Source organism: Myotis davidii, unplaced genomic scaffold, assembly GCF_000327345.1.
Source record: "Myotis davidii unplaced genomic scaffold, ASM32734v1 scaffold175, whole genome shotgun sequence".
Classification (NCBI taxonomy): domain Eukaryota; kingdom Metazoa; phylum Chordata; class Mammalia; order Chiroptera; family Vespertilionidae; genus Myotis; species Myotis davidii.
The window spans coordinates 3169525-3181363 of NW_006286972.1; the positions used below are offsets into that span (position 1 = coordinate 3169525).

The window sequence follows — 11839 nt, forward strand, 5'->3', positions numbered from 1 at the left end:
AGTGCCTTTGCAATTAAGGATAATGGGTGGTGCCTCACTATAAAGCCCCATTACGGCAGACTTCCAGGACCTTGACACAAAGCCTTGACTCCTTCTAACTCATTCTCCGTTTGAGAAACATCTGACCTACTGCTCAGTCCTGGCAGAGACCAAACTCCTACCCATGGGATACCAAGTACTATACAACTCAAACTGCCAACATATACTGGGTGCTGCCCGATCACCATCAGCCAGAAGGAGCACACCTAATGGAGAGTGGAAAGCCTACCTTCTGAAGATGCACTTGCAGTGCCATTTCTCCCACAGCCACAGTATATCAGCCTGGAAGCCCAAAGGGTGGAATGGCCCTTCTTAAAGGAATTTTTGCTTCCCATCCTATGACTTCGGCCTCTGCTATCCCAAGATATGATAATGGTTTCTTTGAACAAGTGAGACTCATCTGAACCAGCAAGCAACCATGGGGTTACTGTATTGGTTGGTGCAACTGATCCCAATTACTGAGGGGCAATTGGATGGCTGGCACTCCATGAGGACAGGAAAATCTGTACCAGTAACCTGTTCCATGGGCACCTCTTGGTGCTTAGTTCTTCCAAGTTTAGTTGTAAAATATAAAGTTCTCCAAAAACAAGATTAAGGTCTCAAATCTTTCAGAAAGAAAAAGTTTAGGTCACCCACCCAGCCAACGTGTTCGCTCACTGAGATTCAGCAACAGGGACCAGGTAATGGAAGGAGAAGGTGATGAACACCAAATGGAGCCTTATGATCATTTATGGAAGCAGGGATGTAGCACTTTTTACTTTAATGCCTGCCTTGCACACCCCCCTTCCAGTTGCCTATTTTTTATGACACGCTGGGGTGCATGAACTGTACAAATCAGTCCTGAAGGATAGTCTGCACCATTGAAATATGACATCCGGGGGGCCTTGGAGAGAGGGTGAAGAGTACTTGCCTCACACTGGGCAGGTGCAATAAATTTCATTCTGGTAAATAAATTTGGGTGAGAACAAATGCTTAGTAGTCCAGGGGTGGGCTGTGCTGGCCACCTGCCTGTGTGTTTCCAGTTCAACTTGGCCTGTCTGCTCTACCCAAGCTGCCAGCTGTTACAAGGATTTCAGCTTCAGCAAATCAGGTAAAAGAACTCGGGGGGGTGGGGGGGGAGGGGGGAGGTGGAAAGGTTCTAAACAGTGATCTTAGCCTTAGGCAGTTTGGCTCAGTGGATAGAGTGTCAGCCCACTGACTGAAGGATCCTGGGTTCGATTCTGGTCAAGGGCATATACCTCAGTTGTATGCTTGATCCCCAGCATACAGGGGAGGCAACCAATCAATGTGCCTCTCTCACTTCGATGTTTCTGTCTCTCTCCTTCCTTCTACTCTCTCTAAACAATATCTTCAGGTGAGGATTAACCCCTAGAGTGCCGGGGAGCGCGATCGCACTCCTCCTGTCTTTTCCCAAAAGTGCCGGGAGTTCTATCGTGCTCCTCCTGCAGTGTCCAGTTCTAAGTATGCTTTTATTAGTGATGATATTGCTAAATATGTCAATTCTTGCTGTGAAGATGACGATTTTGTGGAAGATATTGAATATGTAACTTCATTTACTTGCGATTCATAATTTTTTCCTAAACTGCTGTAAAATCAGCAAAAATGCCTTGGCTTTTAGCATAGTTCCTAGGATATTGGTTGGCACTCAAAGGATTAACCATAATAAAAAACACACAACAGTAATCTTCTAGCAGTGTCAGCTAATATAACAGAAAATGCAGACATGGACCAGTGTTACAAGCTGCCACTCTGTACTATCACCAAAATAAGTAGTGATTTAGGGAAAAAAAAATTTTTAATATATTTTTATTGATTTTAGAGAGGAAGGGGGAGAGAGAAAGAGAGAGAGAGAGAGAGAGAGAGAGAGAAAGAAATATCAATGATGAGAGAGAATCATTGATTGGCTGCCTCCTGTACGCCCCCTACTGGGGATCAAGACCACAACATGGGCATTTGGAATTGAACCCGGGACCCTTCAGTCTGCAGGCTGAAGCTCTATCCACTGAGCAAAACCGGCTAGGGCTAGAAAAAGGTTTTGTATTAAAACCTAAGCCCAGCAGAATAAATGTCATGTTCAAAGGTCCTAAAAACTCACTGAGATGCTTGTAAATATACCTGTGTAGATTTCTAGGTAAAGAATAATTGGCTAGATTTCACGTGGTACAAGTGAGCATCAGTAAAAGGTAAAAAGATCATAGTCATGAGAAGTAGTATAGAGTGGCTACCTCGTACAGAAGTAAATGAGAAACTAAGATGAAGCAACAGGCAGGTGTCTTACTAGGTGAAGAGTACTTTGAGTTCCATTGAAAATTTCTGACTTAAAGCCATTTAACATAAATTCTAAGTCTATGTTTTTTTGGGTTATTTCCCCCCAGTAATAAAAGCAAACTGGATAAAACTAAAAAAACAACGCAAGGGCTATTCACAAATAAAATAGTGTTTTAATTATATTCTGTTTTTCTTTTGTATTTGTATTTTTAACCAAGTTTCTATCTGTACACTTTAAGAAAATAAAACACCAGGGAGCCATTCTCTGCTTACCCTTTTTGGAGGCAGGCAGGGTGGCTCTGCCAACATGCAAAGAAACGGGCAGGTGCCGAGGCTCCTGAGCACACACATTACCTCATGAAGGTAAGGAGCTAAAAGATATTGAAATTACATAAAAAATATTCTATTTGGCTTTGTAGCAATACACAAAGGTGAGAATACTTAATTAATGGCACTCTGAGGCTGGCATCTCAGGCACGTGAGGAGACTGGCACTGCTCAGTATGCCACGCCACACCACACCGCAAGCTTTCATTAGAAAAAGGAAAAAACGATTCTTTTCCTCAAGCAGAACTGCCACTGGTAAGAGCCACAAGGACTTTATTCATTGTTTATTCTTCTGACGGCAGGATTTCTTTGAGGTGGAATCTAAATAACAATAAAAATGATGTAGCAATTTGTTAGAAGACTTCACATGTCTTTTAAGAACAATTCTGAAACACTAACACTGAATTAGTATCTTATTTTTGGTAAAAATATGAATAATTCAAATATATAGTGGTTTAAATTACAATGATTAAAAAAACACTGGAAAAAGTATATCCAGTGAAACAATCTATGCATTTTCCAGAAGTGTGAGAGGGAGGATTATAAGGCCCAGCTGGTGATTAAGTCAAACTGATCTGGACACTTCTTGATCAAGTACACTGTTGACTTACAATCATTCTTCTAATACTATTAATGACAGCTTATAATTAGGACTGAAACCAACAATTACTAAGCTGAATGCTAATCATCTTTCCCACATTATTTTACATTCCTAGGGTACATTTACATTATAAAAAAGAATCAGAGGACTTTTACCTGGTGGTAGCCCCACTAGTCTTTGCTGGATCATTTCTAAGTGATGAATATATTCTGTCAAAGAACGTTCCGGATCTTGAGAAGCAGTCAGGGATCTTTCTGACCTTGAATTTGGAGATGGATTGGACCTTCACACAAACCCAGAAACAAACAAAACAAGAGTTGAACACAATAGGATGGTGAATGCAGTTAGCACATAAATAAGAAGTGGTGCTGGGTCCTCTGACTGGACACATTATGGGAAACGAGGTAAACTAGATGGCTGTTTCCTTTATATCTTTTTTTACTGCAAAAGAAAAAAGGATTTCTAAAAAGTGACACACAGTGCTTTAAAAACCAACTTCTGTATGTCTCAGAGCTACAATGAGGAAAAACTACCGCATATTATTTTATTCACTAAATCTTCATAGATATGTATCCGCACTCAGACCCATCTTTGTGTCAACATGGGTATGTCAGCTGCCCTTCTTCCTAGTCTCCCGCTGGGACCAGGGAGCTCCATTGTGTCACTCCCAGCATACTCTTCAAGGGAGGTACACATCTTACCCTTGTCATCCATACAGAAGAAGCCCTGGCCACCATTTATTCTCTCAGTAAATATTACCAACCTGGGCACTGGGCAAAATGCCCTCTCTGAAAAAAAATTTAAAAAGCGGGGGAGGGGGCTCCTGCCTTATGTTTTTGTGTATTGTTTCTCCTGTCAGGGAAACCTTTTCACTTTAATTTTAAACTAAATTATACTCTATAAAACTGAAAAGGTTTTTTCCCAAATAACTGATCTATAACATTGTCACTGTAACATCTCAATTGTCACCAGAGTAATAAGTATAAAAATACATTGGGGTGCAATAAACCCAAATTCTACAGAAAAAAGATTTGAGTTAAGCCAACCAAGGCCTTGCATGTGTGTGTGCGCCTCTGCATATGGGGGTTTCCCAGGTACATGTAAACCCCCTTACACACACACACACGCACACACACACCTGGGTACCCATACAAATCTGCCCAAAGACCCTGCCATGCATGGCCACTTGTCTCTGCACATTGGACCTCTACTGATGATCAGGTCTTGCCTAACCCTTACAATGAAAAAACAGTCTGAAAGCACCACATCTCACCTTTCCCTCCTGCGTGGGGAGGCTTTTGGCACAGAGTCCCTGGTGTGGCTGAAAGATACGTCCCGGGTTGGTGGGGATTCGCTGGTTTCGGGTAGGGATTCACTGGTTTCAGGTAGGGATTCACTGGTTTCTGGTGGAGTCATCTGTTGTCGTGGCACCAGGAATCCTTCCCCCAGAATTATTCAACAACAAAGGGATTATGAAAAATGACAAATGCATTTTAGTAGGAAGGCCCATCTACCAAAATTTAAAATATATAAGCTTTAAGAGTTTGCATGGCAATTTCAAAACATTTTTAGAGTACCCAAGTTATAAAAATTATATTTTAAAAAGCTCTGGGAGGAACATGAGTGTTGATCACCTTATAGCCTAACCCCTGGCATCCGTATGAGCAGCACCCTGGAGAGGTGCTCAGTGCCTGATGGAGATTGCTGGGCAAGGGGAGCTTGGGCTGAGGGCGCTCCTCCACTCAAGTGAGGAGTGGGCTCAGGAGGCAGGGGCAGATACCCTGAAGAATACCAGCCTTGGAGAGGGGCAAACTTTTCTGAAGGCGGACCAGGCATTTTGATTTCAAGAAGTAACAATTGATAGGTGAAAATCAAAGTTGACTGGCACCAATTTTCACCACTCCTCCAAGCGGCCACAGCCCTGTGCTGAGGGGGAGGAGGTTGTCTGCCAATGTTTCCCCAGGGCAGTGACCTGTCAAAGGCCTGTAGTTGTGCATCCTTCAGACTGGGGGCAACAGCAGAGAACCTTAGACACAAGACCTGACTGAGAAAGTAAGCATGGTGCTCTCAGAGCAAAGATGCGGCAGTCTGAAGAACTCCACTTCATTTTGGAGAAGTGACCTTTTAATTAAAAACTAGAGGCCCAGTGCATGAAATTCAAGCACGGTAGGGTCCCTAGCCTGGCTGGCGATCAGGGCTGATTGGAGCCTTCCAGCTGCCAGCCAGGGCCTCCCTTCGTTCCGCGCCGCCCCCTGGTAGTCAGGGCATGTCATAGCGAGCGATTGAACTGGTCTCCCATTGAACTCCCGTGGGGACAATTTACATATTAGGTTTTGATATATATAGATAAGTTAGTAGGTCCAGCTGGGGTGGCTCAGTGGTTGAGTGTCAACCCATGAACCAAGAGGTCACTGGTTCAATTCCTGATCAGGGCACATGCCCGGGTTGTGGGCTTCATCCCAGAAAGGGGGCAAGAGGCAGCTGATCAATGATGCTTCTCATCGATGTTTCTCTCTCTCTATCCTTCCCCCTTCTTCAAATCAATAAAAACATGTTTAAAAGATAAGTTATTAGTCAACATATTTATCACTTCTATATTTTTCAATCATTACGCTCCTCTGAACCACTTTTACTTATTAGCATTAACTACATGAACATAAACACTACTTTCCTTCAAAAACCATTTTGCCTCTGCCAACTGCACTGACTGAATTTACCCATTTATTAGTGTGCTTCATTACATCCCCATCGAGCCCTGAAAATGACCAGATATTAATGATATGTTACAGCAAGTGGAAGACAAGTTTGCAAAGGTGAGGTTAAGGAGTCTCTGCAGGCCCACCTGGGTGAGGCGCTCTGCTTTGCACCAAAGCTCCTTTCCGATCTACTTCTTGCCATTTCTTAACCAAAAAACGTAATCTACAAAAAAAATAAGAAACATTGAAAACTAGAGGACGATAGCAGTGACAAAAGCAATGAAAATCCAGATGTAACCAACAGCTGAAAGGGTTTTGGCGGCCAATTTCCCCAGGGCAGCAGATTCTGCACATTGACAGGGTAGCTATTTTCAATCCTGTGCACAGGGTCCCTTCCCCACCCACTCCCAGTCCCACCCAGCCCCCGTGGAGGCCCTGCCTTGCCCCAACCCTGCCCACTCCCAGACACCCAGCTTGGGGTCTCCCAGACTCCAGTTCAGAATCAATCTGCAACACCTTCCCCTTCCACTACAAAGACCACAAGGCAGTGGGTGGGGTGTTGGGGTGACTGGAGGACGGTGGTGTGGACGTTAAAAATGCGGCTGCTTGCCCTGGCCAGTGTACTTCAGTGGTTGGCGTGATATCCTCTATTACTGAAAGGATGCAGATTGGACTCCCTGTCAAGGCACACACCTAGGTTGCAGGTTGGAACCCCAGTTGTGGCACATACAGAAGGCAACTGATTTTTGTTCTCTCTCACATCAATGTTTTCCTCTCTCTCTCTCTCCCCCTTCTCCTCTAAAATCAATAAGCATACTCTCAGGTGAGGGTTAAAAAAAATGCTGTTTCACTTAGATGATAATCCCTCCTGGACAGGAAGGCTGGAGGCGGGGTTTGGATCTGTTTACCTGCCTCCATCCAGTGTCTAACCCGCTATCTGGCATGGCTATGGTCATAACTCAGAGGTGAGGGGACTAAGTGCCCTGGGGCTGGAGGAAGCCTCCCTCCCCACCCTGTGTGGGACTTCCACCCATTCTGTAGCATAGTCTGGAACCAAACAGCCTGTCCTACAGACAAAGACCAGCATGCACTGGACAGGGCACCTCTACAGGAGTCACAGAGCTGCACTGTTCTTAGTGGGATAACCATTTTTAGAAATTCAGCAAAATTAAAAATTATAAAATAAAATGGATCTCATCACTATTAATTTTGAAATGATCAAAATCCCCAATCACACTAGGGAGTCACAACCCTGCTCTAACAATGACACCCTGTGCACCCAGTGGTTGGGGAGAATGAGAAATACCTCTGGCTGGGGGTTGGGCAGGGCTGGGCTAAGCAGACACACAGTGGAGGGTGAAGAAGGAGGGCCCCTTGCACCCTGCAGTAGGCTCTTCCTCCCCTCCCCAATCCACAGGCAAAGACTGGAGAGTGCCTGTGCCATAAATGGCCACCACCCTGGGTGGATCACAGATGTGTTCTTATGCTCTTGGCCCCTATTATGTAACAAATTAAATTTGACTAAGAGATAGGAAACAAATGTGAAGAAGTGAAATGCAGTTTTAAACTTGATCAGACATGCTGGACATCAAAAACAATCCTGGCAAGAGACCCATTAAGGAGCAAGGCATTGTTTTATTATAAAAAGGCACCCTTAAATCTTTTTAGAAAGTAAGTTTTGCACATTATGATTTCCTAAAGACAAGTGTCATCTGTATTTTCTTTAAGGTCAAGTGCCATTCATCTTCAAAGAGAATATAATTGTAGAGTGTCAAAGACTAAAACCACTGAAACGTGCCTCCCACTTATGAAGACAGCAGTGGCACACGCCTCCTATTACCTTGAAATTGCAATCACCACCCTGACAGCTGTTCGGAACCTGGTGAAAGGCCGGGATGTGGTGATTTTCCTATCTGCTTTGGAAGGAAACACTCCTAAATGAGCGATCATGGAGAGCGTCTCTTGTTCAGAGTCCTGGAATCCACCGATCAATAGTAAAAGATACTTCTTCTGATAAATCAGAGCTTTTCTAAAGCTCTCTGCTCTCAAATAATGCAGGTACAATTTTTCCATCTAAAAAAAAATTGGAAAATTTAATCATAGAACAGCTGTCTTGCTGACAAATCTATAAAACATGTTTGCACTGTTGTGCTTTAGAAAAAACCAGACCACTTTTCCTTCAGCAAATCATTACACAAGTCAGCTGTGTACATCTGTAATCGGAAACAATTTGCTGTTTAAAGTTCAGTTTTGTTTAACAGACAAAATGTAGGCCACAAGTCCTTTCCACAGCATCAAAGCAGCCCCCTTGAGGGCGCCGTGAATCTGACCACTAAGGCAGGCCCAAACTAGGGCTGGGTGGGGCATTTTATCATGGGTTCATGGACGTTGTGGGTGGGAGGAACCCCTCAAAGTATTGGTGCCCATATCCTAATTTTTCCTTCATGAGAGAACCTATCACTTGTTCTACGTTGTCAAAAATGATGACAAGTGAATTTGTTCAGGTTGCAGAGACTTTACCTAATGACTCAAAGCATCACACATTTTGCCCTACTCATGAGCACAGAACGTGATGTCTACACAAAAGTAGGCCAAATTTCAAATGAAAGTTCATTGTCTTTAGCTTCCCTTATTTGTCATGACTTGGCCACTCGAACCACCATGTGGTCTTCTTACTGTGAACACACACACTTGCTGGCAATGATGCCCAGGCAGAGGAGGACCTCCAAGCCGTGAACTGTTTTTACTAGTTAAAAGCATCCTGTGAAAGGGTGGAGGATGAACAGGCAGAGTACAGAGGATGTTTACAGCAGTGAAATTAATCTGTATAATACTGTAATGGTGAACACATGTCATTACACATTTGTCCAGACCCAGAGAATGCACACCACCAGGACTGAGCCTGATGTGAGCTATGGACTGTGGGTGATGATGACCTTATCAATATAGTTTCACGGATTTTAACAGATGTGCCATCTGGTGGGGACACTGACAGTGGGAAAGACTGAGTGTGTGGGGCAGGGTGTATATGAGAACTCTCTGCCCCTTCCCCTCAACTTTGCTGTGAAGCTAAACTGCTCTAAAGATATCAAGTCTTAAAAACAAACCAAGAGCAGCATCCCCCCTGATATCCCTATGCTGCCATAGGCATGGTCTTACCTTGACATTGCGGGTGTTTGCTTCCTCCCTGGAAGCTGGAGCGGACAGTCCTGGGTCTGCAAGTCCTGGTGAGCTCTGCAGGACGGTCCTGTCCCTCCTCCTGTCTGACCTCTGCAACAACCACAGAAAGTGCATTACAGAGCTGTTCTCATAAAAATATCATGAGAAAATTGATCTCTCCCTACCCCAACTCCAGGAAAAAGGTCACACCCATCTAAAGCACAGCTGGGACGTTCCTAGAAAAGACGCTCTAGGAACTCATGTCATCTTGGACATGAAGGAGAATACTCCACCATTCACTTTCTGTCTACCTTTGGTTTTCTCATCAAGAATGTTCATTTCCACCATAGCCAGTTTTGCTCAGTGGATAGAGCATCAGGCGGTGTACTGAAGGGTCCCGGGGTCGATTCGAGTCAAGGGCATGTACCTCAGTTGCAGGTTCCTCCCTGGCCCGGGGCCCTGCTCAGGGTGCGTGCAGGAGGCAACCAATTGATGTGTTTCTCTCACATCAATGTTTCTGTCTTTCCATCTCTCTAAAAGATCAATGGAAAAATATCCTAGGTGGGATTAACAACAACAAAAAAGAATGTTTGTGTCCTAGTTTCTTTGTTAACTTTCATAAAGGAAAAAAGCACTCTCCTATTGACTGCATTTTAGTCCACACAAGTTTAGTCCACAATGGGGTGCCCTACACAAGGAACCTTGAAACACTTCCTGAGTTAAGTCCCAGAGAAGCAGTTGGGGCAGCCATCCTGGACAACACCGTGGCATAGTTAATATAGACGGAAAATACCCTGGGCTTTTATATAGAGAAACGAAACTTATGTCCACACACATCCTGTACACAGTGTTTATAGGAAAATTATTTTTAACAGTCAGAAACTGCAAACTGCCCATATATTCTTCATTAGGTGAATGGTTAAATTGCGGCACATGTATGCCTTGAATGCAGCTTGGCAATGAGGAAGAATAAGCTATTGAGATCAACACCCAGGTGGACCTCAAATGCACCACGAAGGAAGTGAAGAGCCTTCAGAAACCACAGTTCCAACTTACAAGACATCCAAGGAAAGAAAACCATAGGGAAAGGGGCAGAGCACAAGTGAAAACTCAGGTGACATCACACTAGTATGGGGCAGATTTTAACATATGTAAATTACAAAATAATTTGCACGAACTTTTCATTGTAAAAAAAGTGAAGAAAATCACACACACACACAAAAACCACCTAAAATATATAGGAGAAAAAAATTAGGCATTCCAAAAATGAACTACACAAATCAGAAAAATTATAAATTCTTTTCCTTAGTTACAAGTGCAATAAAATTCTAATTTCATCAGATTATTTATTACATTCTTAAGTCAAAATTTCCATTCGTTGACATGTATCAAACACCATCTTGGCCATGTATGAAAGTATGTATACATGTGTCTGCCCTGTGAACAAGGCAGATAACCCGTTAAAATGTTAAATAAGATACTCTGGCCGTTAGGAAGGAAGGAGCCCAGAGAAGCTAACTACAAAGAAATGACACTGCCCCAGGCAGCCAGCCATAAGGAAGCCCAGCTCCCTTTACCCCTCCCCCGCAGGAGTGAGTGACATACACTGAGCGCACAGCCCTTCAGCAGGTGATGCTTGAGTGTCTTCTCCAGCCGGGACGCTGCTCTGCACAGCTCTGCCTTTTCCTGGGTCACAGTGCTGAGAGCATTAGTCAGAGAATCATTTTCTTTCAGCAACACATCCACCAGCTGGACCTGGACCTCTGCTGTCATTTTTTTCTTGGGAAGAAGAAAGCAAAAATAAATATATAGGATTTGTTAAAAGGCATCAGACTATTTGGGTGTTTTTTTAAATTCTCACCAGAGGGTATTTTCTCCATTGACTTCTAGAGAGAATAGAAGCGGGGGGAAGAAACATCGACATGAGAGAGACACATCGATTGTTTGCCTCCCGAAAGTGCCCCTACTGGGGCTGGGGAACCTGCAACCAAGGTATGTGCCCTTGACCAGATATCGAACCCAAGTCCCTTTGGTCTGAAGGCCAAAGCTCAAATCACTGAGTCAAACTGGCCAGGGCTATTTGTGCTTTTTATTGTTGGTTATTTTTAGGTATTATTTTAAATGTTTTGGGGGTTCTGTGGGAAGCCTGTGGAGCTGGAAAGAGTTGCCCATTTGTGGGACAGGAAATAATAAAAGTTTTCAAATCGCATTTCTTTCCGATCCTCTATGAAACAGACTTGACACAAAATGGAGCTATATGACCAGAACAGGCCTGTCACAGATACAATGTTCTTTGACACCACAAACAGGCAGCACCCAAGGTACCAGGGAACATCATGTGCTCATCCCTGAAGCCCAATGAGTAAGTCCCTTAAAACAGGCTCATTATCTTTTCTCATAATCAGAGGAACCTTCAGCCTGCGGCGGGCCCAGAAGGCATGGTGCCCGACAGACAAGAGGGCAAGAACACACTGCACCCATCCACTGACTGCGCTCAACGAGCAGGTCAGAGGGAATAGGGTCAGAGGGCGAGTGGGTCAGAGGGTGAACAGGTCCAAGAGTGAGCGGGTCCACATGCATGCTGCTCTCAGGTAAATATCAAGTTTTCATAATTATCAGAGAACGTTGATCAGTAATTTGTATCAGCAACTTGAAATGCCTTCGATGCAGCTGAAGGGGAGTGCAGTGCTCCCCCAGGCAGTCTTAGAGACCCAAACTGCTCTGGCTCTCAACACAAATGCTCAAGGAGC

General features: G+C 44.0%; 1 protein-coding gene across 7 annotated transcripts in view; it reads right to left on the minus strand.

The window, feature by feature from the left end:
• Window positions 1-2485: 2485 nt before the first annotated feature.
• Window positions 2486-11839, minus strand: part of PCNT (pericentrin) — a 90905-nt gene continuing 81551 nt past the window's right edge. For all 7 annotated transcript variants that reach the window (XM_015560688.1, XM_015560693.1, XM_015560691.1 and 4 more), the window contains 7 exons: window positions 10695-10868; window positions 9090-9200; window positions 7771-8003; window positions 6077-6153; window positions 4508-4673; window positions 3390-3517; window positions 2486-2954 (listed from right to left, as the gene is read on the minus strand). In XM_015560688.1, the coding sequence (XP_015416174.1) occupies window positions 2911-2954; window positions 3390-3517; window positions 4508-4673; window positions 6077-6153; window positions 7771-8003; window positions 9090-9200; window positions 10695-10868 (933 nt within the window). In that variant the 3' untranslated portion in view covers window positions 2486-2910. The remainder of the gene's footprint in view (window positions 2955-3389; window positions 3518-4507; window positions 4674-6076; window positions 6154-7770; window positions 8004-9089; window positions 9201-10694; window positions 10869-11839) is intronic.